At 49.3% G+C, this 26,142-nt stretch overlaps 1 protein-coding gene across 2 annotated transcripts in view; it reads left to right on the top strand.

Moving 5' to 3' along the window:
• SPTBN1 (spectrin beta, non-erythrocytic 1) overlaps window positions 1-26,142 on the top strand; it is a 223,013-nt gene that overhangs the window by 186,551 nt on the left and 10,320 nt on the right. For both annotated transcript variants that reach the window (XM_064277086.1, XM_010597267.3), the window contains 14 exons: window positions 1,608-1,754; window positions 3,225-3,488; window positions 5,770-5,994; window positions 6,676-6,765; window positions 6,926-7,207; window positions 8,644-8,774; window positions 10,483-10,687; window positions 11,048-11,422; window positions 17,754-17,998; window positions 19,092-19,230; window positions 20,180-20,264; window positions 22,596-22,792; window positions 23,853-23,965; window positions 24,682-24,745. In XM_064277086.1, coding sequence (XP_064133156.1) covers window positions 1,608-1,754; window positions 3,225-3,488; window positions 5,770-5,994; window positions 6,676-6,765; window positions 6,926-7,207; window positions 8,644-8,774; window positions 10,483-10,687; window positions 11,048-11,422; window positions 17,754-17,998; window positions 19,092-19,230; window positions 20,180-20,264; window positions 22,596-22,792; window positions 23,853-23,965; window positions 24,682-24,745 — 2,562 coding nt within the window. The remainder of the gene's footprint in view (window positions 1-1,607; window positions 1,755-3,224; window positions 3,489-5,769; window positions 5,995-6,675; window positions 6,766-6,925; window positions 7,208-8,643; window positions 8,775-10,482; window positions 10,688-11,047; window positions 11,423-17,753; window positions 17,999-19,091; window positions 19,231-20,179; window positions 20,265-22,595; window positions 22,793-23,852; window positions 23,966-24,681; window positions 24,746-26,142) is intronic.

The raw sequence follows: 26,142 nt of genomic DNA, 5'->3' as shown, positions 1-26,142 counted from the left end.
AAATATCTAAATGTCCTTGGCACTTGTAGTAAGTGTCTTCTGTTTAACGTCTGCGTGTGTGTATAAAATACACGGAAACGGTTTATCGTTTGGTTTCCTTTTTGCCTTTTTTCTCCTTAGGTTGAATGCACGTCCATGGTATTTTTCAGATTCTAGCTACTCAGATAGCTGAAACATAGATAACTTTTTTTTTATGGTGGGAAACATCATGTCCCAGATCAGTGGTACTTGCTTACAAAGAGCTTTATGAGATGTACTGGTCTTCAGTAAAGGGGGAGAGCAGGATCTTGCTACCTTTTGCTTTCGGCACCCCTTCTGTCCCTCGGTGTGATGAATAGCCTGAGAAAGGTGGAGATGGCTCCTGGAGTTTGCCCAGAGTCAGGGCGCTCCATGACCCACGTTGCCTCTCCTTGACCTCATTTCCAAAGAACATCCTTTGTGTAGTTTAAACAAATTTGTGGGGAAGCCCTTCCCAGCAGCGGTCCAGAGCACCAGAGAATGGCCTTGGGAATGTTCTATAAGGATTTCCTGTTGGTTTTCTAGGTAATTTCTCAGGCTTTGGAGACAGCACCATGGAGTCCAGGTGCTAACTTGCAGGGGCAGTGGCTGGTGTAGTAAACAGGCCTTCTTGTGGTCGCAGCGGAGGAGGGGCCTGTTCCCTGAAGACGTTTGTTTCTGACGCTGGGCTGATTCTGCATTCCTTTGTGTGCCTTCCGTTGGGACACCCAGACAGCTCTGCCTGGGTCAGGGTCGTGTGTGGAGTAGGAATTAGGACCCTGGCATGGCCAGCCACAGGCAGGCCATACTGAACTGGGACCAAATCTGGATAAAAGCTGAAGGAGAAGCAGGCCCAGGGCCTGGTACTTGGCTGACTCGCACCCCTAAGCCTCAGAAGAGAACTCCATCTCATCTGTCAGTGGCTGGCAGGTTCTCTGTGGTTTTCCCGAGTTCGGATCCAAGAAAACATGTTGGGTCTGAAAAGCAACAACTGTGAGGTGTTCTTGGTCTGAGTGGAAGGTCCTTTTAGAGAAGTGAAGCTATAGAAGGAGAGGTGAAGGCAGCTCAGACTTGCGGCAGACCATGGGAGGGCATCACTCATGCCTTACCCTCCAGTGAGCAAGTTATTTATGCCTCTTAGTGTTCCCAGAGATGTGCCTGTGAAGGAGGGAATAAAAGAGTAGTTTTTTTTTTCTATTAAGAAAACTAAAAGAAATAGAAAGATTGCCAAATGGGGTGAAAGGTAGTCAATCACTAACATGGCACAGCCGACGCAGGCATTTGGAAGAGAAAAAGGGTGGTGACTTGGACTGGTTAGGGCAGAATTTTAAACGCAAGCCTTTGGGGGAAATCTGGGTAAGAGCAGTTTGAAAGCCGGCACGTAAGAGCTTTTGTACTTCCGGGTTACATACCATGTCAGGTACAGCCGCCATGGAACAGATACCTGTAGTGAGGGGTCAGAGTCATAACATTAATACGGGTGTCTGTTCACAGGGAAATACGCAGCGTACATAGTATGACATAAACACAACCCTTTCCAGGCAGAAGAAGGAAGCAAGTCTGTGATCACAATCTCTAAAACCTTCCTGACTTTTTTTTTCCCCCACTAGCTGTCTCTCTGGATCAATGAAAAGATGCTCACAGCCCAGGACATGTCTTATGATGAAGCCAGAAATCTGCACAGTAAATGGTTAAAACATCAAGCGTTCATGGCAGAACTTGCGTCCAACAAAGAATGGCTGGACAAGATTGAGAAGGTGAGTGAGCTGTGGAATAGGGAGTCCATTTGGTGGCGTGACCATGGTGAGAATGAGCTCCCTTACTTTGTTCTTCTTAATTTTATTATGGGGAAATGTTAACCCTTTTTAAATGTATGATTCAGTGACGTTAATTACATTCACGGTGTTATGGAACCATCACCACGATCTATTTCCAGACTTTTCATCACTGCAAGTAGAAGCTTCATACCTCTTCAGCAGTCACCCCCTGTACCCGCTTCTTCAGTCCCTGATAATCCCTAATCTGCTTTTGTCTCATGCATTTGCCTATTGTAGGTATTTTATTTACGTGGAATCACAATACTTGCCCTTTGTGTCTCACTTATTTCTCCCGGCTTGTTTTCAAGGTTCATCCATATGGCAGCATCTTTCAGGACTTCTTCTCTTTTCATGGCTGAGTAATACTCCATCATATGGCTGTACCACACTTGTTTATCCATTCTTCTGTTGATGGGCACTTGGGTTGTTTCCACCTTTTGACTACTGCGAATAATGCTGCAGTGGGCTCCTGCTTATTTAGCATATTTACCAACATGTTTGAGTCATACCTGATCATGTAGCAAAAGACACACAGCCACTAGCCGTCCCACTTTGACATACCAATTCCTGACTTCAAACCACAAGGAGGGAGAAAAGCAGAAACCCAAACAGGTGGTATGGAATTGTTGATTTATCTTAATGGCAGCTGTTCAGCCTCTGTTCAGCCTCTGTCTGCAGCGGGTAGCTGTGAGCTCCTGGGACCAACAGGTGGTATGGAATTGTTGATTTATCTTAACAGCAGCTGTTCAGCCTGTGTCTGCAGCGGGTAGCTGTGAGCTCGTGGGACCAGTCCCCACGGTCTTGATCAAATGAATGTGTGTTGCATTGTGAAGGCGATTTATCAGACACGGTTGCACAGAATTTTGAAAACATGATGTCCTTAAAAAATGCTATGTACTTTAAGATGTCCCTTTTTCCTGGGACTGCTAGGTACCAGCCACTGCCAGTGGCTCAGATGTGTTATTTTGGCACAGGAAGACCCTGCAGAGTATAATTGAACCTGAACACGAGGTTCACACTTTTTATATCTTTTTCAGACTCTTCACTGTTAAAACACTGCGTTATGGGGTTTTTTGGGGGGTAGAGGGGGTGGGGGTTGTGGAATGGAGGGATTGAAGTCTTAAGTTCTAAGCATGAATCGTCCTGTTGCTCTAGTTGTAACCACATTTCAACGAGCACTTAACTGCTCAGCTCCTGTGAAACGTATATGTGTACACAGGGCAGCCCGCTCTTGATTTTACTGAGCAGTGACTTCACGTGGGAAGACGCGTGTCTGTGTGTGTGTGTGTGTGTGTGTGTGTGTGTCGACGGGTAGCTCACAGATCAAGTATCTTAGATTGGTTTTTACGGTAGTATTCATTCTCTGGCAGACTGTGTCTATTCCTGACCGCTCTGGTTTGTGTTTTCCAGGAAGGAATGCAGCTCATTTCTGAAAAGCCCGAGACAGAAGCCGTGGTAAAGGAGAAACTCACCAGTTTGCATAAAATGTGGGAAGTCCTTGAATCCACCACCCAGACCAAGGCCCAGCGGCTCTTTGACGCAAACAAGGCTGAACTTTTCACCCAGAGCTGTGCGGACCTGGACAAATGGCTGCACGGCCTGGAAAGTCAGATTCAGTCTGATGATTACGGCAAAGACCTCACCAGTGTCAACATCCTGCTGAAGAAGCAGCAGGCAAGTGGGCGAGGCGACCCAGTCCGGGCCCGTTTCTGTGTTACAGCCCCTGGTCTCTGTAGTCTTCACTCACCCCTGTGTGCTCAAGCTCCCGTGTTCTCTGTGAAGGGATTTTAATCCTGCGGAGTGGCTTTTCTGACAGTATCACAGGGCATTTCCAGAATCAACTGGGTAGATAGCGAATATCGTAGAAGTATTGGGTGTCTGTCCATTGCAATGATTTTGATCATCTTCCCAGTTGAGGAAATGTTATTTTATTCAAGTTTGTATTTTGCATGAAGGAAAATAGTCTTATTTGCATACCTTGCTGCTTGACATGTAGCTGTGTGGCAGTAAGGAGCCCTGGTGGTGCAATGGTTAAAGCGCTTGGCCCCTGACTGAAAGGTCAGCAGTTCGAACTCGCCAGCCGCTCCCCAGGAGCAAGACGTGGCAGGCTGCTCCCATAAAGATACACAGCCTTGGAAACCATATGGGGCAGGTTAACTCTGTCCTGTAGGGTCGCTGTGAGTTGGAGTTGGTTATGTGACAGTTACCTGGGTTGTTTGAGGTACTTCACAGGTAATAAAAGAAATTAATAGTTTTTTTACGTCATGATAGAATGGCCCTAAGGGCAAGTGAATTTATAAGAAAACAGAACCTGGTGAGGTCGAGAAAGCAAGTCAGTGGCAGAATCTTCCAGTGGGTCCCTGGCTGGGCTTGCGGTGCGTGGCCGAGCCCCCGGCGCCGTGGTTCTGCGTGGAACCAGTCACTGCAAAAGACAGCCTTTGCCGAGCGCCGGGGCTTTTCTGCTTCATCCAAAGCGGTACCCACCCTTCCTTTGGCTCAGTGATTTGATTTCTCTGCTCTTCAGGTTATAATGCAGGAAATGGTTTTTGCCACAGGTGGTCATTAGACAGAGCTGTTTTGCTGTCCTACCTGCGAAGGGGGTCGCTTAGTCTGCTTCAGATTCTGAGCTGTGTGTCTCTAAGCTGTCCGTGTATGGTAGCCCCAGTGTGGTGTTTCCTGAGCCAGGCACCTTGCCTCCATGGCCGACTGTTTTCCCCGTGTAACTAAGCTATTTGTCTGTTGTCAGCTGATCATCCAGTACGTACAGAGAGAATCTTTCAGCTTTCTGACCGAATTGAGGGAGCGTTAGCCACCCTTCTTGCCTAAAGAGCTGAGACCTCAAGGCCTTACTCCATCCAGTGGTAAACTGGGTTCTAGCATTATTATGACTTATGACAGGCAATCAAAGACTGTCCTTTTGCCATAATTTTTTTTTAATTATTTTTTCATTTTATTGTGCTTTAGGTGAAAGTTTACAGTGCAAATGAGTCTCTCATTCAAAAATTATTATAAAAGAACCATTCCCAAAGTCAGTTCTTCAGACGGATTGGACTGGACAATGGGTTGGAGAGGGATGCTGGTGAGGAGTGAGCTTCTTGGATCAGGTGGACACTTGAGACTATGTTGGCATCTCTTGCCTGGAGGGGAGATGAGAGGGTGGAGGGGGTTAGAAGCTGGGGAAATGGACTCGAAAAGAGAGAGTGGAGGGAGAGAGCGGGCTGTCTCATTAGGGGGAGAACAATTGGGAGTATGTAGGAAGGTGTATATAAGTTTTTAGGTGAGAGACTGACTTGATTTGTAAACTTTCACTTAAAGCACAATAAAAAAAAAATACAAAAGTTGTTTTGTGACGTTGGTTGCAATCCCTGCTATGTGTCAGCACTCTGCTTGAGGTTCCCCGTGTCCGTTCCTACGCTCTCACCTTTTCTACCCTGGGATCCCTGTGTCTGTTCGTCCAGGTTTCCTGTCCCTTCCTGCCTTCTCATCTTTGCATTTGGGCAGGTGTTGCGCATTTGGCTTTGTGTACTTGATTGAACTAAAATAAGAAGCACGTTCCCCATGTGTGGTATTGTTTGTTTTATAGGCCTGTCTAATCTTTGACTAAAAGGTGGACTTTGGGAGTGGCTTCAGTTCTGAGTTAGCAGGGCATCAGGGGCCACAGTCTAGGGGGGGCTTCCATAATTCATGCTTTCCCTTGGCATTTCCGTTTTCAGTCCCTGAATAAACTTGAATATTATTCCCAAGTTTAAAAGCCCTAAAAGATTTTTTAAAAAATAATCAGCTGTTGAAGTGGAGGGCTAAGTGGTGGTATAATAGGGATTAGCACCATTTCTTGGGCTCTCCTGTGTAAATTCATGTTCCTCAGCCTTCCCTTTGGCCAGTGTTGAAGACAGATGTTTTCCGGGGCCGCGTGTCCTGTGTGTGGTGTGACGGTTCGTCTGTTCTCCTCCCCTAGATGTTGGAGAATCAGATGGAAGTGCGGAAGAAGGAGATCGAGGAGCTGCAGAGCCAAGCCCAGGCCCTGAGCCAGGAGGGGAAGAGCACGGACGAGGTGGACAGCAAGCGCCTCACCGTGCAGACCAAGTTCAAGGAGCTGCTGGAACCCTTGAACGAAAGGAAGCACAACCTGCTGGCCTCCAAAGAGATCCACCAGTTCAACCGGGACGTGGAGGATGAAATTGTGAGTGAGCCTTGCTGCACGAGCAGCCTTTCCCTAAACCTCCTCGCTTGTCCCGAAGCCCATGGTCTGTTGAACTCGCCCTGGCCCTGTCAGGGAGCCAAGCAGTGAAAGCCCAGGCTCTGAATGCTCAGGGTTCCTTCTACTTTCCGAGTCAGTCTGGTGAAGTGGTTAACATGCTCAGCTGCAGACCAAAAGGTTGGAGGTTCAAGTCCACCCAGAGGCACTGCGGAAGAAAGGCCTGGCAATCCACATCTGAAAAGCCAGGCATTGCAAACCCTGTGGAGCACAGTTCTACTCTGACACCCATGGGGTCGCCAGGAGTTGAAATCGACTCATTAACTGGTTAACTGGTTTCCACTGTCATACAAAAGCAAGCCTGTTGTCGCTGGTTTTCTAAGTAGATAATAGGACTCCCCAGAACATTGTTTTTAAAAATAAGTAAATAACGAAGACTCATGGTGAGCCGGACACTGGGGATGAAGTAAGGTTTGGAAGACTAGCCCTCGGCCTGTGTCTGAGGAGAAGGGTGCACTCCCAGGCGGCCCTTCCACGTGGCGCTGAGGGGATTGTCTGTGAAGCTGGCCTCTCTGCCAGCCAGTGCCGCTCTTGTGTGCGCTCTGTATTTACTGAGCCAACTGGTCCTGGAACTCTGTCTGACTGCCTGTTTTCAATTCTTTCCAGTTGTGGGTTGGAGAGAGAATGCCTTTGGCAACTTCCACGGATCACGGCCACAACCTCCAGACTGTGCAGCTGTTAATAAAGAAGAATCAGGTAAGCGTCTGCTCCAGCCGGTGGAGGTTGATCAATAATTGCTCTAAATTATAGGCAGGGTACGTTGGCTTGTGATTTCTGTCTGGCCCCCACGACTTGGTGTGAACACTGTGTGGCCACAGTCTGAAGCCCCCCATGTGCATTCCCCGCCCCCATGCAGACCCTCCAGAAGGAAATCCAGGGGCACCAGCCGCGCATCGACGACATCTTTGAGAGGAGTCAGAACATTGTCACCGACAGCAGCAGCCTCAGTGCTGAGGCCATCAGGCAGAGGCTCGCCGACCTGAAGCAGCTGTGGGGTCTCCTCATGGAGGAGACGGAGAAGCGCCACAGGCGGCTGGAGGAGTCCCACAAGGCCCAGCAGTACTACTTTGACGCAGCCGAGGCGGAGGCGTGGATGAGCGAACAGGAGCTGTACATGATGTCTGAGGAGAAGGCCAAGGTGAGAGAGGGTTCCGCCCCGTGAGAGGCAGTGGGCAGCGTGCCTTCTACCCCGGGCAGCCTCCCAGGCACGGCCTCAGCTCTCTCTGTGGGCTTGACTTTTTTTTTTTCGTTGTTATGTGACACTAGTTGCAGTCCCTATAATGTGACAGCACACTCCCCCTTTCCATCTAGGTGTCTTGTGTCCATTTAGCCAGTTCCTGTCCCTTCCTGACTTCTCATTTTGCCAACAGACAGGAGCTCCCCATTTGCTCTTGCGTATCTGCTTGAACTAAGAAGCACCCTCTTCACGAGTATTATTGTGTTTTATAGTCCAGTCTAACCTTTGTCAGAAGAGTGGACTTCCAGAATGGCTTTAGTTCTGGGTTAACAGAGCACCTGGGGGGTTATAGTTTTGGGGGTTTCTCCAGTCTCAGTCAGACCATTAAGTCTGGTCTTTTAACATGAATTTTGAGCTCTGCTCCGTACTTTTCTCCTGCTCCCTGAGCTCATTCCTGGTGGCTGTGTCTTTGTAAAACATCTTGCTTGTTGCCATTGAGTGTCACTGGGGCACCATGGTGCATCTTTCTGAAATCCAGCAGCTGTTTGCCCTAGAAGGACGTTTTCTTGTTTCACTTCTGTCTGTCATTAAGACTAGGTTTACTCGTAGGTTGTTTTTTTTGTTTTTAACAAGGCTCTGTTTATTTTGTCTCTGGTTTCTCATGTCTTTGTTGTCTTACGTGGTGTTGTTGTTAGTTGCCATCAAGTCGATTCCGACTCGTGGCGGCCCCATATGTTGCAGAGTAGAACTTCCTCCACAGGGCTTTGAAGGCTGTGGCTTTTCAGAAGCAGATTGCCAGGCCTTTCTTCCGGGGTACCTCTGGGTGGGTTCGAACCGTCCACCTTTTGGTTAGTAGTTAAAGTGCCTAACAGTTTGTGTTTGATGGTTTCAGACTGCGTACCTTTCAGCTAGTAGTCGAGCACTCAACTGTTTGTGCTCCCCAGGGAGGACTTCTTTTTTTTAAAATAGAAATTTGCCAGGGTCCTCCTGCTCTCCCTAGTTACAGGCTTAGCTAAACTTTGCAAGGTACAGGATGCCTCTGAGACCATTTAAAAGCCCTTAAAGTTTCCACAATGCAGCTGCCCAGGTACCTGGCAGACTGTGAGGAATCTCAGCCTGCCAGGACACAGGAGACACGTGGTTTGCCAGAGCTTTATCCCTCAGAGGGTCATTCCACGCTGTCCTCACCCGACATGGGTCTTTCACAGAGACCCGGATGGTCTAGTCCCTCTTGATCCTCTGGGAATGCTTCCGTGTCCCGCTGGCCGTGTCATGTGCCCGTGCTTCCTTTCTGGTGGTCCTTTGTCCTGTCCCTCCGCACAGTCAGCCTGTCCCTCCACAGGGTGGTTTTGACCCCGAGGTGGGCAGCTGTGGTGTGACCATCCTTCTCTCCGCAGGATGAGCAGAGTGCTGTCTCCATGCTGAAGAAACACCAGATCCTGGAGCAGGCTGTGGAGGACTATGCAGAGACGGTGCACCAGCTCTCCAAGACCAGCCGGGCCCTGGTGGCCGACAGCCATCCTGAAAGGTGAGTGCCGTTCGGGAAAGACGGGGCTCTTGTGTACCCAAGAAAGTGGCAGTGTCCATCCTCCATAATGGGCAAGGTCGGTCTTTGGGAAGAATTTTAAAAACAGAGCCTGATAGGTCTGTGCTGATTAGGAAGGGCGGACCTGCATGTTACATTAGAAATTGGTCTTTTGGGGTAAATATCTCCTTTTGGTCAAACCTGTTGCCGTCAAGTCGATTCCGACTCATAGCAACCCTATAGAACAGAAGAGAGCTGCCCTATGGGGTTTCCAAGGAGCGGCTGGTGGATTCCAACTGCCGACCTTTTGGTTAGCAGCAGAGCTCTTAACCACTATGCCACCAGGGCTCCCCTTTTGATCAGGGCCCTGTTAAAAGATGATTGCTGTCGTGAATCAGAAGTGCAGGTTGACTTCTGTGGACACATGTAATCAGAATACCTACTTCCTGGGTTGGAAGAGCCCTGCTGCTTAGGGAAGGCGTTACTTGACAGAGCAAGGTCGGTAGGGAGACTCCATGGGCCTGTGAAACAAAGGAGCTCCTGGGAGGAACAGAATGTCTGATTTGGTATCGTTCCTAACTCTTGCGTACCAAGTGCCTGGAGTGCCTTTGGAAAAATGAAAGAGGTGCCTGCATGGTAACTACGTACAAGGCCCCTTGATTAACTACAGTGCAGGCATTTTAGGCTTTGTAGGTGCCTGCTGGTGATTCAGAAAGGAAAGCATTGGCTTTGCAGGTTAACCAAGGCAAGCTGAGGGAGATGAGGTTGGCTCAGTGGCTGTGTTGGTCTGGGAGGCCCTGGAGGTGAGCACAATCAGGGTTCCCGGGAAGGTGGCTTTGTAGTCTCCAGGGAGAGGCACCAACAAGTTCTTGTTTCTGATTTCCTGTTACAGAATTGTCTTTCTAAGACGGGGAGGGGGTTGAAGGACAGGGAAGGCAGCCTTGTGGTGCAGCCACAGGAGCCCCAGGGGCAGCCCTCCCAGCAGGAGAGTGTGTATGTCCCAGAGGGAGCACAGGCTGGAGCGTGCCAGGTGGCGGTCGTTTGTCCCTTTGTCAGCATGGTTCTCCAGAAGGGAGGACATCTCCCTGACTGCTGATTTTTCATTAACTTTTAATGGTGGAGTAAATCCTGACTCCCGGAGCCAGCAGAGCAGGCAGTTGGGGTTTCCTTTGTCTCCCTCTGTCATTGCTCAGGATGGCCTTCAGTCTTAATAACTTGGTTTACTCTTTGTTGTTGTTCAGCGACCTTGTGTACAACAGAACGAAACACTGCCTGGTCCTGCCCCATCCTCACAGTCGTTACGTTTGAGCCCATTGTTGCAGCCGCAGTGTCAATCCATCTTGTTGAGGGTCTTCACCTTTTTGAGGGTATTGCTCTTTTTCGCTGACCCCCTATCAAGCTGATGTCCTTTTCCAGGAACTGGTCCATCCTGATAACATGTCCACAATAATGTGAGATGTTGCTTCGCCGTTCTTCTCTTCTAAGGAGCATTCAGGCTATACTGTGTTTACATAGGAGCTTCTCATTCCTTGAAGTTGAGATCAAATTTCAGGATTTTATTTTTCGAACCTAATAGGTCAGCTAGAGATAGCCTTTGGGAAATTCCATGGAACGTGTTCTCTTGGTATCGCCATCTCATTTGTTTCTTCCCCGTGAAGAAAACTGGCATTTACGGTCCTCTCTGCCCCCCGGCACGCGCTCTCTCTTCCAGCGAGCGTATCAGCATGCGGCAGTCCAAGGTGGACAAGCTCTACGCTGGTCTGAAGGACCTCGCGGAGGAGAGGAGGGGCAAGCTGGACGAGAGGCACAGGCTCTTCCAGCTCAACCGTGAGGTGGACGACCTGGAGCAGTGGATTGCCGAGAGGGAGGTGGTCGCAGGCTCCCACGAGCTGGGCCAGGACTACGAGCACGTCACGGCAAGTACCAGGGTCGGGGAAGTGCTCATGCGGTGAGTGTTGGGTACGTGGGGCTGTTGGCGTCCCTCGCTTGTGAGCAGATAAGCGCCCTGGACTCAAGTCACAGGTCACGGGTTTGAACTCGGGTTTTATCACCCGGCGACTTTGACTTAGGTAATCTATCTGCCCCACTCTCCAGAAGGAAAGGACATGGAGGTGAGTCAGAAGGAAACCTGATCAATAGAGGCTTTAGAGCTAGGATCTCTTATTCCTGAGTCATGTGCCCGCTTAGGGGCAATTTCTTCAAAGAACATCCATGTGATTAGGAAACGCGCTCTTCACAACGGCCTCACTGACTTCTTGACGTTCGCCCTGTTTCAGATGCTACAAGAGCGGTTCCGAGAATTTGCTCGTGACACAGGGAACATTGGGCAGGAGCGCGTGGACACGGTCAACCACCTGGCCGATGAACTCATCAACTCCGGGCACTCGGACGCCGCCACCATCGCCGAGTGGAAGGACGGCCTCAACGAAGCCTGGGCTGACCTCCTGGAGCTCATTGACACGAGGACACAGATCCTCGCCGCCTCTTACGAACTGCACAAGTTTTACCACGATGCCAAGGAGATCTTTGGGCGCATACAGGACAAGCACAAGAAGCTCCCCGAAGAGCTTGGGCGGGATCAGAACACCGTGGAGACCTTACAGCGGATGCACACCACGTTTGAGCACGACATCCAAGCCCTGGGCACACAGGTGGGTGGGGCGCCCGGGTGGGCAAGCTCACAGGTGGGTGGGGGGCACTCGGGTGGGGCACCCAGGTGGGCTGGCCCCCAGGTGGATGGGATGTGCAGGTGGGTGGGGGCACTCAGGCGGGCGGGCCCCCTGGTGGATGGGGTGCACTGATAAGCGGGGTGTGCAGGTGGGTGGGGGCGCTCAGGTGGGTGGGGAAACTTGGGGGGGCACCCAGGTGGGTGGGGTGCACTGGTGAGCAGGGTGTGCAGGTGGGTGGGGCTGCTCAGGTGGGCAAGGGGGCACTCAGGTGGGCGAGGCGGCTTCCCTTGCATACAGGTCGTTGTACCTCTCTGAGCATCTCGCCATTCTTTGGCTCCCTCAAAACATGCCTCGAAGAACTGCTCAAGTGAAACCCCCATGCACACACACACACACACACACACACATTGCCATGTCACGATCCATATAGGGGAAAGTTCAGTCTATGACGTTCTCAGTTTGCCACATTTGCCAGTGTTGTTAGGTGAGCGTCTTCATGAGTAAAATATAAAAACCCATTGCCGTCAAGTCGACTTGGACTCATAACGACCCCATAGAGTTTCTGAGGCTGTAACTCTCTCTGGAAGCAGACTGCCACATCTTTCTGCCGGGAAGCCGCTGCTGGTTTGGTTAGGAGCCGACCGCGTTAACCACCGCACCACCGGCGCTCATCGATTAAAATATAAACCAGATGCACACACAGTCGTTTGCAAGTTACAGGCCTTTGCAACGAGAGCATGTATTCTGGTAGCGAGTCCAGACAGGATAATAATAACCTTACATCATCTGTCAGGCAGGGTCTGAGTTATGTATCTGCCAAGAGGGGAAACAGCTCTCGTGTTTTCATGGTGCCTGGCCTTCTTCCTCAACATAAAATGGCTGATACTAAGACTTTGTTTGAAAAGATTGTTACAACCAAGTGATAACAATATAACAGTAAGAAGCTATTGTATAATCACCCTCTGGCTTCCGTTGTAGTTTCTGTAGTTTCTCGTTTAGTCTCACATCTCAGTGGAAACACAATTTTTTTTTTTTCTTCTAAACTTCATGGTCCTAGACGAAGCAGTTTTACTAAAGATGTCAGCCCTGAATATATCAGAGGTTTTATTTTTTTTTTGTCTGTGACTAACGTATCAATTCTGTAGCTCAGGGATCAGCAGGCATTTTCTTTTAAGGGCTAGTTAGTAAATGTTCCCAACTTTGTGGCCCATATGGCGTCTGTTGCAACTACTCAACTCTGTAGCATAAAGCAGTCAAGACCCCAAACCAAGCCCCTTGTCCTCACATCAATTCTGACTCCGTAGACAATATATAAGTGAATGGGCGCGGCTGTAAACGTTTATTACAAAAACAGGCCGCCCAGATTTGGCCCTAGGCTGAAATCTGCTGGCCCCTCATGGGGTGGTTCAGCCTTACCGTTCCTTAGTGTACCTGGGGGGCTATTCCCTGGAGATGCCTGTGGGGTGGAGAAGAGGCCGACCACCTGTTGTAAGGGCTATTCTAGAGCCGGTGGCTTTCATCCCACATGAGGTCTTGGAGCCCCACGCTGCGGCAGGGTGTGTAAGGTTGCAGTCCGATGTGTGGTGAGGAGCACTGGGCTTGAGACCCAGGCAGACCCTGGTGGACTTGAGGCCCGTGGCTCTCTATCTATGGCTGCAAGTTTGATTTACCTCTCGAGCCTCAATTCCCTAACCGCTTCAAGGATTGAGATGATGCTTGCAGAACGTAGGACACGGTAAGAGCTCGCTAAGCCTAACACTAAGAGTTCTCTATTCTTACGTGGTGTGGGGGAGCTCGGAATGCCTGGAAATGGAGTTAGAAAACAACTTGATCAGCAGCAGGTCTCTCCTTTGCACCTGTGATATCATGCGCTTTGAGAACTGGAAGAGACTCCGAGATGATGGGGTCACTCGCTGATTTTTTTCATGAAGGCCCTTCCTCTATGTCAAGGCTTGGAGAGGTGAGGGAACTAGCAAGGGTCCAGTAGCATCCAGGACAGGGTCCCCTCCCTCAAGTTGGGCAGCCTCTGCCTCTCCACTGGACTGGCCATCAGTCTGTGCAATGACTGGCCCAGTCTGGGCGTATCGTAACAGGTTTAGGCCAGAAGGCTCTGGGCGCGGGCTGCGGGAGGCAGTGGTCACACCTTCCTTGGCTGTTTCACTCTGGTGCCAGCTTGGTCTACCACTATGCTTCTGCAGGGGAACATGGGAAAAGACTCAAGGATGACCCTAAGGGGCCACTGAAAGCCGTCGTTAATTCTTGTGGGAATTTTCCCTTTTGCTGTCCTTACCCACCTTGCTTTTTGTCGTGAGAGCAAATTCCAAACACCCAGAGGTATAGGAAAAGGTTGCTTTGTTTGTTTAATTGTTTGGAAAGATTTGGTTAGCAAATTGACTCGACGGCAGTGGGTACAGGAAATTGGCTTTTCAGATCATTTCCCAGGAGCTTGCTCGTTGTGATTGGAGTGATAACTGAGTCATAATTCAAGGATATTTCCAGAAGTCCCTTAGGATGTGGAAGGCACATCACCAGGGAAACCAAATCTCGTGGACTCTTCTTTTGCATCTTTTGCACAAACCTCTTTTCCTTACTTAAAACCAAACCAAAAACACGTCACCGTCGAGATTGCGACTATGGTGACCCTATAGGACAGAGTAGAACTGCCCCATAGAGTTTTCAAGGAACGGCTAGTGGATTTGAACTGCTGACCTTTTGGTTAGCAGCCGAGCTGTTATTTCCTTACCTACTCCCACTTAAAGTCCTTTTGTGCAGTCGGGGTCAGTAATCCACCTCTGCCCATGCCCTGGTGCTCTCTGTCCCCACTCACGTTTACCCCACATACGTCCCCTACGTAGCGTTTCCACACAGGCTCCCCACGGACATCCAAAGGCTCCTGTCACCCAAGACTGTTGGCTACAGACTGCGATCCCACAGCCTGATCAGGAAACGGTGATGGAGTACACATTCCCCATGTATTATGGTTTTAATTAGACACTGTGTACCTGTACAAGGAGCCCTGGTGGTATGCTGGTTAAATACTCAGCTGCTAACCGAAAGGCTGACGGTTCGAACCCACTAGCTGTCCCGCAGGAGAAAGATGTGGTAGTCTGCTTCTATAAAGATTTGCAGCCTTGGAAACCCTATGGGGCAGTTCTGCTCTGTCCTGTAGGGTCGCTGTGAGTTGGAATTGACTCGACGGCAATGGGTTGGTATACATGTACGGCGCTACTATTATGTATAAAACACAGGGAAAAGGAATTTGAGAATATAAAATAGTCCAGTTATTAGTTTTTGTTATATCCCTCCAGAGGGCCTTTATATGCCGTTCCAGTTGTCATCAAGTCGCCTTCGACTCATGGTGATCCCGGTTTATGCACTTGGCTGGTAACTGGAAAGCTGGAGATTTGAGTCCACCCGCAGGGGCCTAGGAAGAAAGGCCTGGCAATCTACATCCAAAGAAAATCATCCGTTTTTATGGGGCACATTTCTACCCTGACACACAGAGTCGCCACGAGAGGCCTTTAGGCATTTTTTTTTCTTTCAGTGTTTTATTGTGTTTTTGGTAAAAGCTTGCACAGCAAACTAGGCTCCCATTTAACAATTTCTGTACGTACTTGTTCAGTGACATTGGTTACATTTTCCACATCGTGTCAACACTCTATTTCTCTTCTGATTATTCCGTTAACCTAGCTTCCTTTTCCTGACCTCCCCAGCCTGTCTTCGCTAGGATAAATGCTGACCATTTGGTCTCATATAGTTTTTTTTTTTTTAAGGTGTACCGCACTCCCAAGTGATATTTTTTATTTTATGAGCCCATCTGTTATTTAGCTGAAAGATGACCCCCGGGCGTCGTTTCAGTTCACAGTTTAAAGGGTATCTCAGGGTGAGAGTTTTCAAGGAATCCTGTAGTCTCTGTCGGTCCATGAGCGTGGCCTATTTTAAGAATTTGAGTTACATTCTACAATTTTCTCCCATTCTGTCCGGGACCACCTATTGTGTCCACGGTCAAAACGGGTGGTAGTGGTAGCCAAGCACCGTCTAACTCTTCTGGTCTCGGAGTAGATGAGGCCGTGGTTCGTGTAGGCAGTCAGTCCTGTAGGCTGGTTTCTTCTTTGAGTCTTTGGTTTCCTTCTTTCTCTTTTGCTCCAGATGAGTGGAGACCAATAGTTGTATCTTAGATGGCCACTTGAAAGTGTTCTAAGACCCCAGATGCTACAAGCTAGGATATAGAACGTAAACTTTGTGGACTGTGTGGTACCAGTTGACCGAGCTGTCCCACGAGACTATCGTGCTAAGCTGTCAAACCCATTAATCCTTCAAGGTGTTCGGTGATGTTTGGACAGTATCTGTGACTGTGCCCTCTATGCGGTTTATATATGAGCTTACCGGCAGTCCCCGGGTGGCCAACGTCCAACTTACGGACAGCTGGTACTTACGGTACTTAAGAGCGGACTGCCATAAAGCCTATTATATTAAATATTTCATGTTTGATATCAAAGAAGTGCACTATCGGCTGTGTGTGTAATAACGAATGCACACACTACTTTGTGACACTCATGGAAACATTGCTTAGTTTGGAGATGTTTCTTAAGTGTTCTGTATGCACAGACAGGTAGTAAAATTCAAACTGTGTACTAACACAGACATTTGACTAACTGGTGCTAAATAAGAACCGTATGTACCTGTTCTGACTTACCTGCAAATTCAACTTAAATATGGACTAAAGAACAGATTTCGTTCGTGACCTGGGGACTGCCTTAGATGCAGCACACGCAAAACGCAGGCATGTGCGTACATAGCTATCTCCGTAACCACTTGTGTATTTTTTGTTGGCATATATTTTTTTTAAATGCCAAAACCTGTTCTTGTTTTTCCCTCCTTTTTTAAACAGAACACAGAATAGTGTGCACACCGTCTGCTCTTTGTCTTTTCCCGCTTAGCAGGTCCCCCTGGATCCTTTTCATAGGAGCACATAGAGTGCTTTCTTCATTCCTCTTCCTGGCTGCACGCAGGTCTGGAGGTGTAGGCGTGCCATCATGAATTTAACCAGTCCCCACTGGCGGACATTCGGCTCTTGTCAGCCTTTTGCTTTTACAGGCAGTGCTGCAACAAACAGCCTCACGTATGTTTTGTTTCCTAAATACGCGAGGATAGCTGTCGGATCAATACCCCAAAGTGGGATTATTAAAATCAAAAGGTATATGTGCATTTGTAACTTTGTTTACTGCCCATTGCCTTCTATGGGAGCTGTTCCTGGTGTACACCCTGTCACGCGTATCAGCTCACTGACAATAGCGTCCAACTTTCGCATTTTTGCTGGTTAGCAGATGACAGCTACAGTGCTTCCATGTAGCAACTCTTCATGTTTAAGGCGCGCTCGCCTTTCCTCCTCACCGAACTTCCTCTTCATGCCAGTTTTCACATTGGCATGTTGGTGATTTTCTTCCGCCTTTTAGTGACCATCACAGGCAAAAAAGACACCTCACCAAAAATGCGTAGATACAGACGGGAGAAGTGCGCCGTCGGCTGCCTGTGCCACATCACAGCTCCCATCTTAAATTTCATCTTCCAGTTTTACCAAGTTTTTGTTGACATTTGGCTAGTGAAACTTCACCTCTTCGCTTCACCCTGTTGCTCTTTCAGCGTTAGGTGCTGTGTTTGTGTTCTATTTTTGCTTTTAAAGGTCCCACTTGTGCAGTTTTACAGGTGGAAGGCATGTTGTTCTCAGCAGCACCGTCACAGCAGTGGAACGGCGTCTTCAGGATGTGTTCTTCCCAGCGGTTGTCTTTCTCATGTTTTTAGGATGGATGGTTGCATCTTGTTTTACTGAGTTTTTTGGGTCTTTGCTGCAGAGGAGCGGCTTGGTGCATCTGTCTAGGGTGCTGTGTTGGCTCCGCCTCTGTTCTTTCTCATTTGTGATAAAAATACTGTCTTTATTTGAAGGAGATTAGGTTTTTTGTTTTTAATATTTCCGGTTATGTGCCATGTGCTTTCTGGACATGTCCCAGATGTACCATCTTTGTTGCCGCCGAAACCCTCCAGGGGACCTCTCCTGCCTAAGCTCCCTGTGCTACATACCTGTAGCTGCATCTCTCTTATCGTCCGTACAGAACGTAACATAGTGTAGTTCAGCGTCTTTTTAGTCAACATGGGTTTTTGTGACTCCATCTCCCCAGTGGAATTGTAAGTGTCCTTGGGTGCTGGTCACACTGTGACTTGGTGCCCCCACTCATGTTCATGCAGGACAGGGCGGGGGTGGGGGAGAGAAGGCTGCGACGGTCTCACCTGTCTTGTCTCCCCCGTGGCTTTGCAGGTGAGGCAGCTGCAGGAGGACGCAGCCCGTCTGCAGGCGGCTTATGCCGGTGATAAGGCTGACGACATCCAGAAGCGGGAGAACGAGGTCCTGGAAGCCTGGAAAGCCCTGCTGGACGCCTGTGAGGGCCGCAGGGTACGGCTGGTCGACACGGGGGACAAATTCCGCTTCTTCAGCATGGTGCGTGACCTCATGCTGTGGATGGAGGACGTGATCCGGCAGATCGAAGCCCAGGAGAAGCCCCGGTAATGCCCTTGGCCTCCTGTCAGGAGGATACGGGCCCAGAGGATACGGGCCCAAAGGGATCTGCCAGTGGGAGCCATGAGCCTTGAAAGCAACACTCGACTGAGTGCTTCCAGGCCACAGCAGGGTTGGGGTGTTTTGGGGAGAACCACCTCTGCTTCGGTCATCTCTGTTGTAACGAGGGACCTGGTTTCAGGGCCTGTCCAGCCCACCTTCCTCCTCCCACCTGCCCCGTTTCGTACTCACCCACGCCCACCTGCCCAGGTGCTTCAGGCAGCCATGACTGGCTCTGCCTTGTCATTGGAGGAACGTGGCTTCTCTGAGTTCTTTTTCTATGTTAGCTTGTTTCGAGCTCAAAAACCACTCTACCCCTAATCATACCCATTGCTGAAGATGTCACTTACCCCTCAGCGTCTGCCGTAATGGGGTCTTGGATGATACCCAATATTTGTTTTGTGTCTTCCCTTTGGCTTTGTTTCACGCAAAGCAGTAAAGAGAAGCTAGTGGATGAACAGGCAGACACGTAACATAAACTCCAGTTCACCTCCGCTAGGTCAGCTCCCGCCATAATTGAGATGAACTAGGCTCCCAGCAGAGGGGGAGGGAGTTTTTTTTTTAAGTCATGGTTTGTCCTGGATCAGGACTTTCCAGTCAGTGGGTTTTGATCATGAGGTGCTCTCACAGCTCTGTCTGAGGTTGATTTCTAAGCTGGTTCCTGCTCCGTCTCTTCATGCCCAAATGGCGGCTCACTCCGTGGGGTACGACTGGGCACACCTGTTCTTAGCCTCTGCGCCTTCTGAACAATAGTCACAGTGAAGGTTTGACCAGAAATCCCGTGGTTTTTCTGGCCACCTCCCTGGGAACCATTCTGAGTGATTCAGGCACCCAGAAAAAAATAAATAAAAGTAGCGCCTTGTTCTGAACGGGGTGGTTGTGTGGCTGGTCCTCAACTGTATCACCCTGGTGACCCAGCCTGTGAGTCAGACCTGGAGGCTGTGGGACAATTTCCTTCGCATCAGTTACATGTTTTGAAACCTGCATGTTTATTGGAAGTGCTGTATCTCCTAAAAGGAAGTATTGTTTGTGTAATTTTAGGGACGTGTCCTCTGTTGAACTATTAATGAATAACCATCAAGGTATCAAAGCTGAGATTGACGCTCGTAATGACAGTTTCACGACCTGCATTGAACTTGGGAAATCCCTGTTGGCAAGGAAACACTATGCTTCAGAGGAGGTAGGGTCCCACCTTGCTCTGGGGCTATGGGATGAATGCAGCTGGTGCTGGGATGTAGAACGGCTTTATTTTATGTGTATGTGTGTGCGCACGCAGAGAAATACACATCTGCATAGCATATACGTGTACGCATCAGACGAGGTAGGATCCCATTTTGCCCTGGGGCTACAGGGTGAACACACCTGGTGATAGGATGTAGAATGGCTTTACTTTGTGTGTGTGTGTGCGCGCACACGTGCACACAGAGAAATACGTATCTATATACCGTGTACACGTATGCACACAGAGAGGCATACTGATAAAGCTATATCAGAACCCCTGCTTCTTTTTGTAGGTCTAGAATAAGACAGTTACACTAGACTCTAGGCCTAGAGCTGGTGATTGGTGGCTCAGAAGACAGTTTAAAGGGCTCCCGGTAGAAACAGTTGGCACCCTCTCTGCCCCTCCGTCAGCACTCTTCCTGGTTGACACCCCTCTCCCTTGCATGTGCCATGGATTGACACTCTGGAGGTGCATGGTTGCTGGTCCCTGAAGGGTGTTCATAATAGAGAGGTGACCAGGTCAGTTTGTGGCTGCCTCCAAGGGAGTGAACATGCTCTCAGAGAGTCCAGGGCGTTGCCCTCTGCTGTCCCTCTCTTCCTGAATATGTTCACTGCAGGGAGCTCCAGAGTCTGGTGGGAGGGCCATTACATTGTTGGCCTCTTACGACACAGCAGCTGTGAGTGCCCCCCTTCCTCTTGACTCCTGGAAGGCCCCTGTTTCACCAGTCCATGGCTGTCTCTCCTCCTTCCCCAGTACAGATAGACTAAACAGCTCTTGGGTGTTCCCTGGCTTCCTGTAGTCTCTACAGAAAAATGTGTCTGTCTTGTATGAAGTGACCCGTCAAGGGAACACCAAGGAGGACCTCGTGTAGTGTGTTACATGTCCCGGGGTTCTTCTTTTCTCACAGATCAAGGAGAAGTTACTGCAGCTGACGGAGAAGAGAAAAGAAATGATTGACAAGTGGGAAGACCGATGGGAGTGGTTGAGACTGAGTAAGGACACGCCTTGTTCATCTTTCTGCCCTTCCCTGTTGTCCAGGGCAAGCACATGAGCTTATTTTCCTGCTTTCATTAATGCCGTCTTACTCCTTAATGAATTTCAGTTCTAAGTGCTTCACATTTCAACACCCTGTTTCACCATTTTATGCTAAATACTATTTTTAAAAAGTGCTCTGGGGCACAGCTCTTGGTTTTCACCCCACGATGGATCTGAGTGTTGCATGTGTGATTTGGGTGTTCTTGAGGAACACACGGGGATGAGAGAACTCGGCATCCTTCTAGGATAGTGCAGATAGGAGCCCCCACCCCAGTAATCTTCACGAATGATTAGGTTGCCTGGTTATAGAACACCTTAGATTTGTTCTCGGGGGAAGGTTGATAGATAACATGATGAAACAGGAGCCAGTGTCTGTTAAGGATGTGCAGTGAGTCAGGCATTATTCTGTTTTCTTTAATGTATTTCTGTATGTACTCCCCACAGTGGCCTTCTGAGGCAGGCTCTGTTTTTAATTCTCATTTTATAAAGGAGTACATGAGCCAATACAGAGCCTGTAATATTGGGAATAGCTTTTCATAATTGATATGAATAGAGGTGGCCCGACTCAAGCATCAGTTATCACGCTTTGCCAGGCTCCGGTTGGGGTTCAGGGCTCTGTTCCTGTACTGTAGCCCCATTCTGGGTTACCAAGAGTGCTCACTAGAAGCAGAACCCGAGGTGTGTATAAGACCTAGTGAAGGCTCCCCTCAGCCCGTTGGGCCCAGAGCCCTCAGTAGTCTCACTTCTCACCATCCTTTAGATGAAGGTTTGGTCTTCAGCTGGAAATCCTCAGGGCAGCTTCAGTTCAGTTCCACGTGCCGTGAGCTAGGCACCAGGCTGTACACTGGGGACGCAGCGATGGATCCCAGTCCCTGGCCTTGAAGAGCTGGGGAGAATGCTATCTCGCCTTCCCTGCCAGGTGATAGTAGTAGCATCCTCTCTCTGTGGCCGTGCTGGGGGCTGCCAGGGTGATGAAGGGGGACAGCCGGCCAGCTTCAGGTGCCATTCTCCTGGGGGCGCTGGTGCTGCCCACAGTCCACCTGTTTCCTGAGAGACCCCAGGCACCGCTGCATGGAATGTAGGAGTGTCAGCAGTAGCAGAGCGCGGCCTCTCACCAGCCTCGCGACTGCAGTGGGAGTGGTGCGCTCTGTGTGTCGTCACGTGGGGAGAAGCAGGTGGAAGTGCAGCAGGAGCCTCAGCCCGTAGTGTCCACTCCTCTCACACTCCCACGTCCTTGCCTTCCTCGCAGCCTCCAAAGTACACGCTCAGCAGCCACCCAGAAAGGGTGGTTCACGTGTGCCTTCTCCACTGGTGTCCCCTGGTTGTAACTGGACTGAACTCCTGCAGGGCTGTCAGGCATGTTCGTGAAGTAGACTGAGTGAGTGGGGTGTGGTTCTAGACCCATGCTGTCCAACATGACGCCACCACCCACCGGGGGCCCTGAGCACCTGAAGTATAGCTGCTCCAAACAGGTGTATGTCTAGACCTGTGCTGTCCAACATGACGCCACCACCCACCGGGGGCCCTGAGCACCTGAAGTGTGGCTGCTCCAAACAGGTGTATGTCTAGACCTGTGCTGTCCAACATGACGCCACCACCCACAGGTGTTCCTGAGCACCTGAAGTGTAGCTGCTCCAAACAGGTGTATGTCTAGACCTGTGCTGTCCAACATGATGCCACCACCCACAGGTGGCCCTGAGCACCTGATGTGTAGCTGCTCCAAACTGAGATGTACCATCAGTGGGACATACAGGTTGGATTTCAAAGACCTCAAAGGAAAAAAGAAACTTAACATATATCAATAATTCTTTCATACAAGATTGTTGCATGCTGTCGAGTCCATTCTGACTCATAGTGACCCTGTAGGAAAGGGTAGAACTGTCCCCATAGGGTTTCCTAATCAGTAATCTTTATGGGAGCAGATCGCCAGGTCTTTTCTCCCGTGGAGCCACTGGTGGATTGGAACCCCAACCTTTTGGTTGGCACCCGAGTACTTAACCATTGCGCCACCAGGGCTGCTGTTAAACTGATTACATATTGAAATAATATTTTTGGATACGTGGAGTTAAATAAAATATATCCCTAAAATTAATTTCACCTATTTCTTTTTAACGTGTGGCTAATAAATTTAAAGTCACACATGGGACCCGCGTTATACTTACGTTGGACAGAGCTGATCTAGACTATAAACTGATTGTTCTGGCAGCTGCCACCAGATGGCAGCAGTGCCAGGAAACAAGCCACCAGGACTGACACGCTCTCTGGTCCTCATTCTTGCCGCCCTGCAGTTCTGGAGGTCCATCAGTTCTCAAGGGACGCCAGTGTGGCTGAGGCCTGGCTGCTGGGACAGGAGCCATACCTATCCAGCCGAGAGATCGGCCAGAGCGTGGACGAGGTGGAGAAACTCATCAAGCGCCATGAGGCGTTTGAAAAGTCTGCGGCAACCTGGGACGAGAGATTTTCCGCCTTGGAAAGGCTGACAACAGTAAGTAGCTGGGGCTCTGGTGTCTCTTGCCTGCTGGTTCTCACCGATAGGCTCGTCTTCCCGTTTGCCTCTCAGACCAGGGAATCCATCATCGCTCAGGTTGAAAGCTGTGTGGCCTTCTGAAGTTAGTGGCTCTCTTGGTACAGGACCTGGGGAGGGAGGAGGGTCCAGGGCTGGTACCTCCTCAGTCCCCTCCTGTGCACCCAGTCACCTGGATTTATGATTTAGGATCATGCATGGGAATTGAATGATGGGCCTTGTTTTTCTCTTCTGATCTGCTTTTTCTCCTGAATCTCCTAGAAGCTTTGGTTTCAAGGGGGCAGACCCTTAAGTTTTTTTTTCTAGAATTTCCATCAGGGAGTAGTGCAACTCTAGGCCGCTGAAATGTTCTCCCCTTCCCTGATACACTCTTCTGCAAGCCTAAAGGCCTCAGAACAGGGCTTTTTCAGTGGTGTTTTCCCTCCCAAGACTTTGCACTCCTGCTCATTTGCCACGTACAAAAATGTCGTCTCTTCCCAATTTCTACCATTCTGGGTATTTAAAATGTACCTGTGTGTGCTTTTGTGTTAAAATGGGATGTTTTTGGTGCGTGCGTATTGCTCATAAAATGGCTTTGTTTCTATCATATGACTCGGTGTGTGTGTGGGGAGGGTTATGCATCGTTGGGGTTTTTGCTGAACACTAATCCCTTTTGAGAATTCTTGCAGCTCCATCTTAGCGGGGTTTGTGTGAGCTCAGGTGGGAAGTCAGCATGGACCCCAGCAAAGCAGAGAGCTGCGTGGCTAATTCAGAAGTTAAACGTGAGGTCACAGGAGTTTGCCAGCCAGTGGAATAGAGCTGACATCTTCCTCATGGCTCCGTTTCTGTAATTGTAGGTTGTAGCCACAGTTCCTATGATCCTAATGTCATCTTGCTTAGGATGTTAGCGCTTCTGTTTGCCCAGAGTGACCCAGCATAGCACACTCAGGCAGGAGGGCTTCCTGGGCTTCTTACAGGGAACCTTTCCTTATGAGAGGCACATTCGGGGGCTCTGCTGAACGGCACTATGCTCTCCCCTCAGTTGGAGTTACTGGAAGTGCGCAGACAGCAAGAGGAAGAGGAGAGGAAGAGGCGGCCACCTTCTCCCGAGCCGAGTGCGAAGGTTTCAGAGGAGGCCGAGTCCCAGCAGCAGTGGTGAGTTGGGGCCATGGACGTCACCTCGGTGACCAGTGAGCTCGGTGGAGCGCCTTGTCTGAGCCTGGCTGTGCTAGGCCTCACCGCACCGCCTTCTGTGAATTCTTCCTGTAGGTGTTTAGAGTCTGTAGAGTCAGACCTGACTAACTTCTCGGGACATCCACTTGCCCACAGACACATGTCACTGTGTGAGTCGCGGAACTGGAGTGTAGATAGCACTCCCAGCTGCACACGCATGTGCACGGGCAACACACACACACACACACACAGAACCTTCTCGTGATTAAACAACAGGCTGCATCACCCACATTTCAGGAGAGTGAGTTTGTGGTGACGCTTTTTTGTTACATTCCGGCTGTGTTCACAATAACAAGCGGAAATTAATCTCCATTTCTGAAAGGCACGTCGTTTTGCTATGATAAGAGGGCCACACAAACACACTTGCCTTCGTGGGGTTAGGGGAGGGGTGCCTGTGAGGCAGACACGGGAGTGGAGTTTTGTTTCTCTCAAGTATCAGCTTGAAACACTTGGAAGTTTCAGGTTTAAAAGATGAGAAATTAGGTGAAAGAGGGTTGCATAGGTTTTTCAGGGAGAAAGCTTGTCATAAAACTGACTGGTATTGTTCTCCCCCACCCTTCCTTCTTGTTTCTCTTCTTCCATTCCCTTCCCTTTCTTCTTATCCCCCTTCTCTTTCTTTTCCCCCCCTCACCCAACAGGGATACTTCCAAAGGAGAGCAAATTTCCCAGAATGGTTTGCCGGCTGAACAGGGATCTCCACGGGTTAGTTACCGCTCCCAAACCTACCAAAACTACAAAAACTTTAATAGCAGACGGACAGCCAGTGAACAGCCCTAGTCTGGACTACAAAACCCGCCACCATTTGTCAAGAGCCACTCTTTCCAGATCCTGTCGGTTTGACCTTTTGGCTCCCACTTCACCCACATTGTTATTTTATTATTTTTTTTTTTTTACTTAATCCATAGCCTGCCTTGGTTTCATGTTTGTTTGCGTTTAATCTTCATGTTTATTTGAGTCTTTTCACTGACACGCGCTCAGTTTGCCTTAAAGCACCATACTTATATATTTTTTTTGTTTTATTTTGTCGTGAGCCTCTCACTTTATCAAGATTTTACAGCGAAAACCTTACGTGAGTAATTGAAATTAGATGGGATTACAGCATAACGAAGGTGAGAACTAGAGTCGGACAGGTATGGCTCATCCAGTTATACTAACAGGCTGCAGCACTGTGCTATCCGTGGTCCACTTGACAGACGTTATTAACCTGGTTGCAGGTGGTAGCTACACCACAGTAGTTGAGTCATAATGAGGGAGACTTGTACCAGAATTAAAACCGAAAATCAGCTGTGTGACATTCCATGAAGGGTGTATTCATTTATTGAAGGTGACTTAAAAAAAAAAAGGCGGGAGGGGGGAGCAGAAGTTAGATGTATTTGGGAAACTTAAGAGTCTCAAACGTTTTGAGACCCTCAGGTCATTCGTTCCTTTTTACAAACAAGTCCCTCTTGTATTTTCCTGCGAAGTCCTGAATCGAGAGCTCCAGGCCTGACTGGCAGCAGGCTATACCGCTGCAGCCTCGGGAATAAGGTGCCTGCGGACTGCTGCCTCCGCCTCCACCTGGGTCCCCACCAGGATGGGGACATGTCAGGTGACAGCAGTTCTCAGCATCTGTTCTGGAAGCCTGCCTACCGGGTTTCCAGGCCTCTCCATTCAGCCGATGACTTCAGGGTGTCAAACTGTTTTAAATTTTTCAGACAAACGGAACAAAAGCCATTTCTGGTCCATCCTGATTACTTGAACGTTGCCCTTGGTCCGTCCCTAGGTGCCCTCGGTGCCTCCTGGCTTCGGAACTAATTGTGGTGTCTCCGTAGACACAGACCCCACCTTCTGTCTTGGACAGATCTCCCAATCCATTTTTTATTTTTCCCCTTGAGGCCTTTTGTTGAGTTCTAATAAGGAGTCTTTGGGGATGGCATTTACCAGAGCCACCAGCAGGGGTTGAAAAGGTTTAACAGAAATCCCCTTCCTTAGGGATAAATGCTGATGAAAGAGGCGATTTCCTGGTACTGATCAAAACAAAACAAACGAAACCAAATTCATGTGACAGCCACACCTTGTGATATGTTTATTCATGTGATCATTTGCCACATTTAGACTTA

The sequence above is a fragment of the Loxodonta africana genome, chromosome 26, assembly GCF_030014295.1.
Source record: "Loxodonta africana isolate mLoxAfr1 chromosome 26, mLoxAfr1.hap2, whole genome shotgun sequence".
NCBI classification, from domain to species: Eukaryota; Metazoa; Chordata; class Mammalia; order Proboscidea; family Elephantidae; genus Loxodonta; species Loxodonta africana.
The sequence above is the reverse complement of the archived record's forward strand: the minus strand, read 5'-3'. Positions and strand labels throughout refer to the sequence as shown.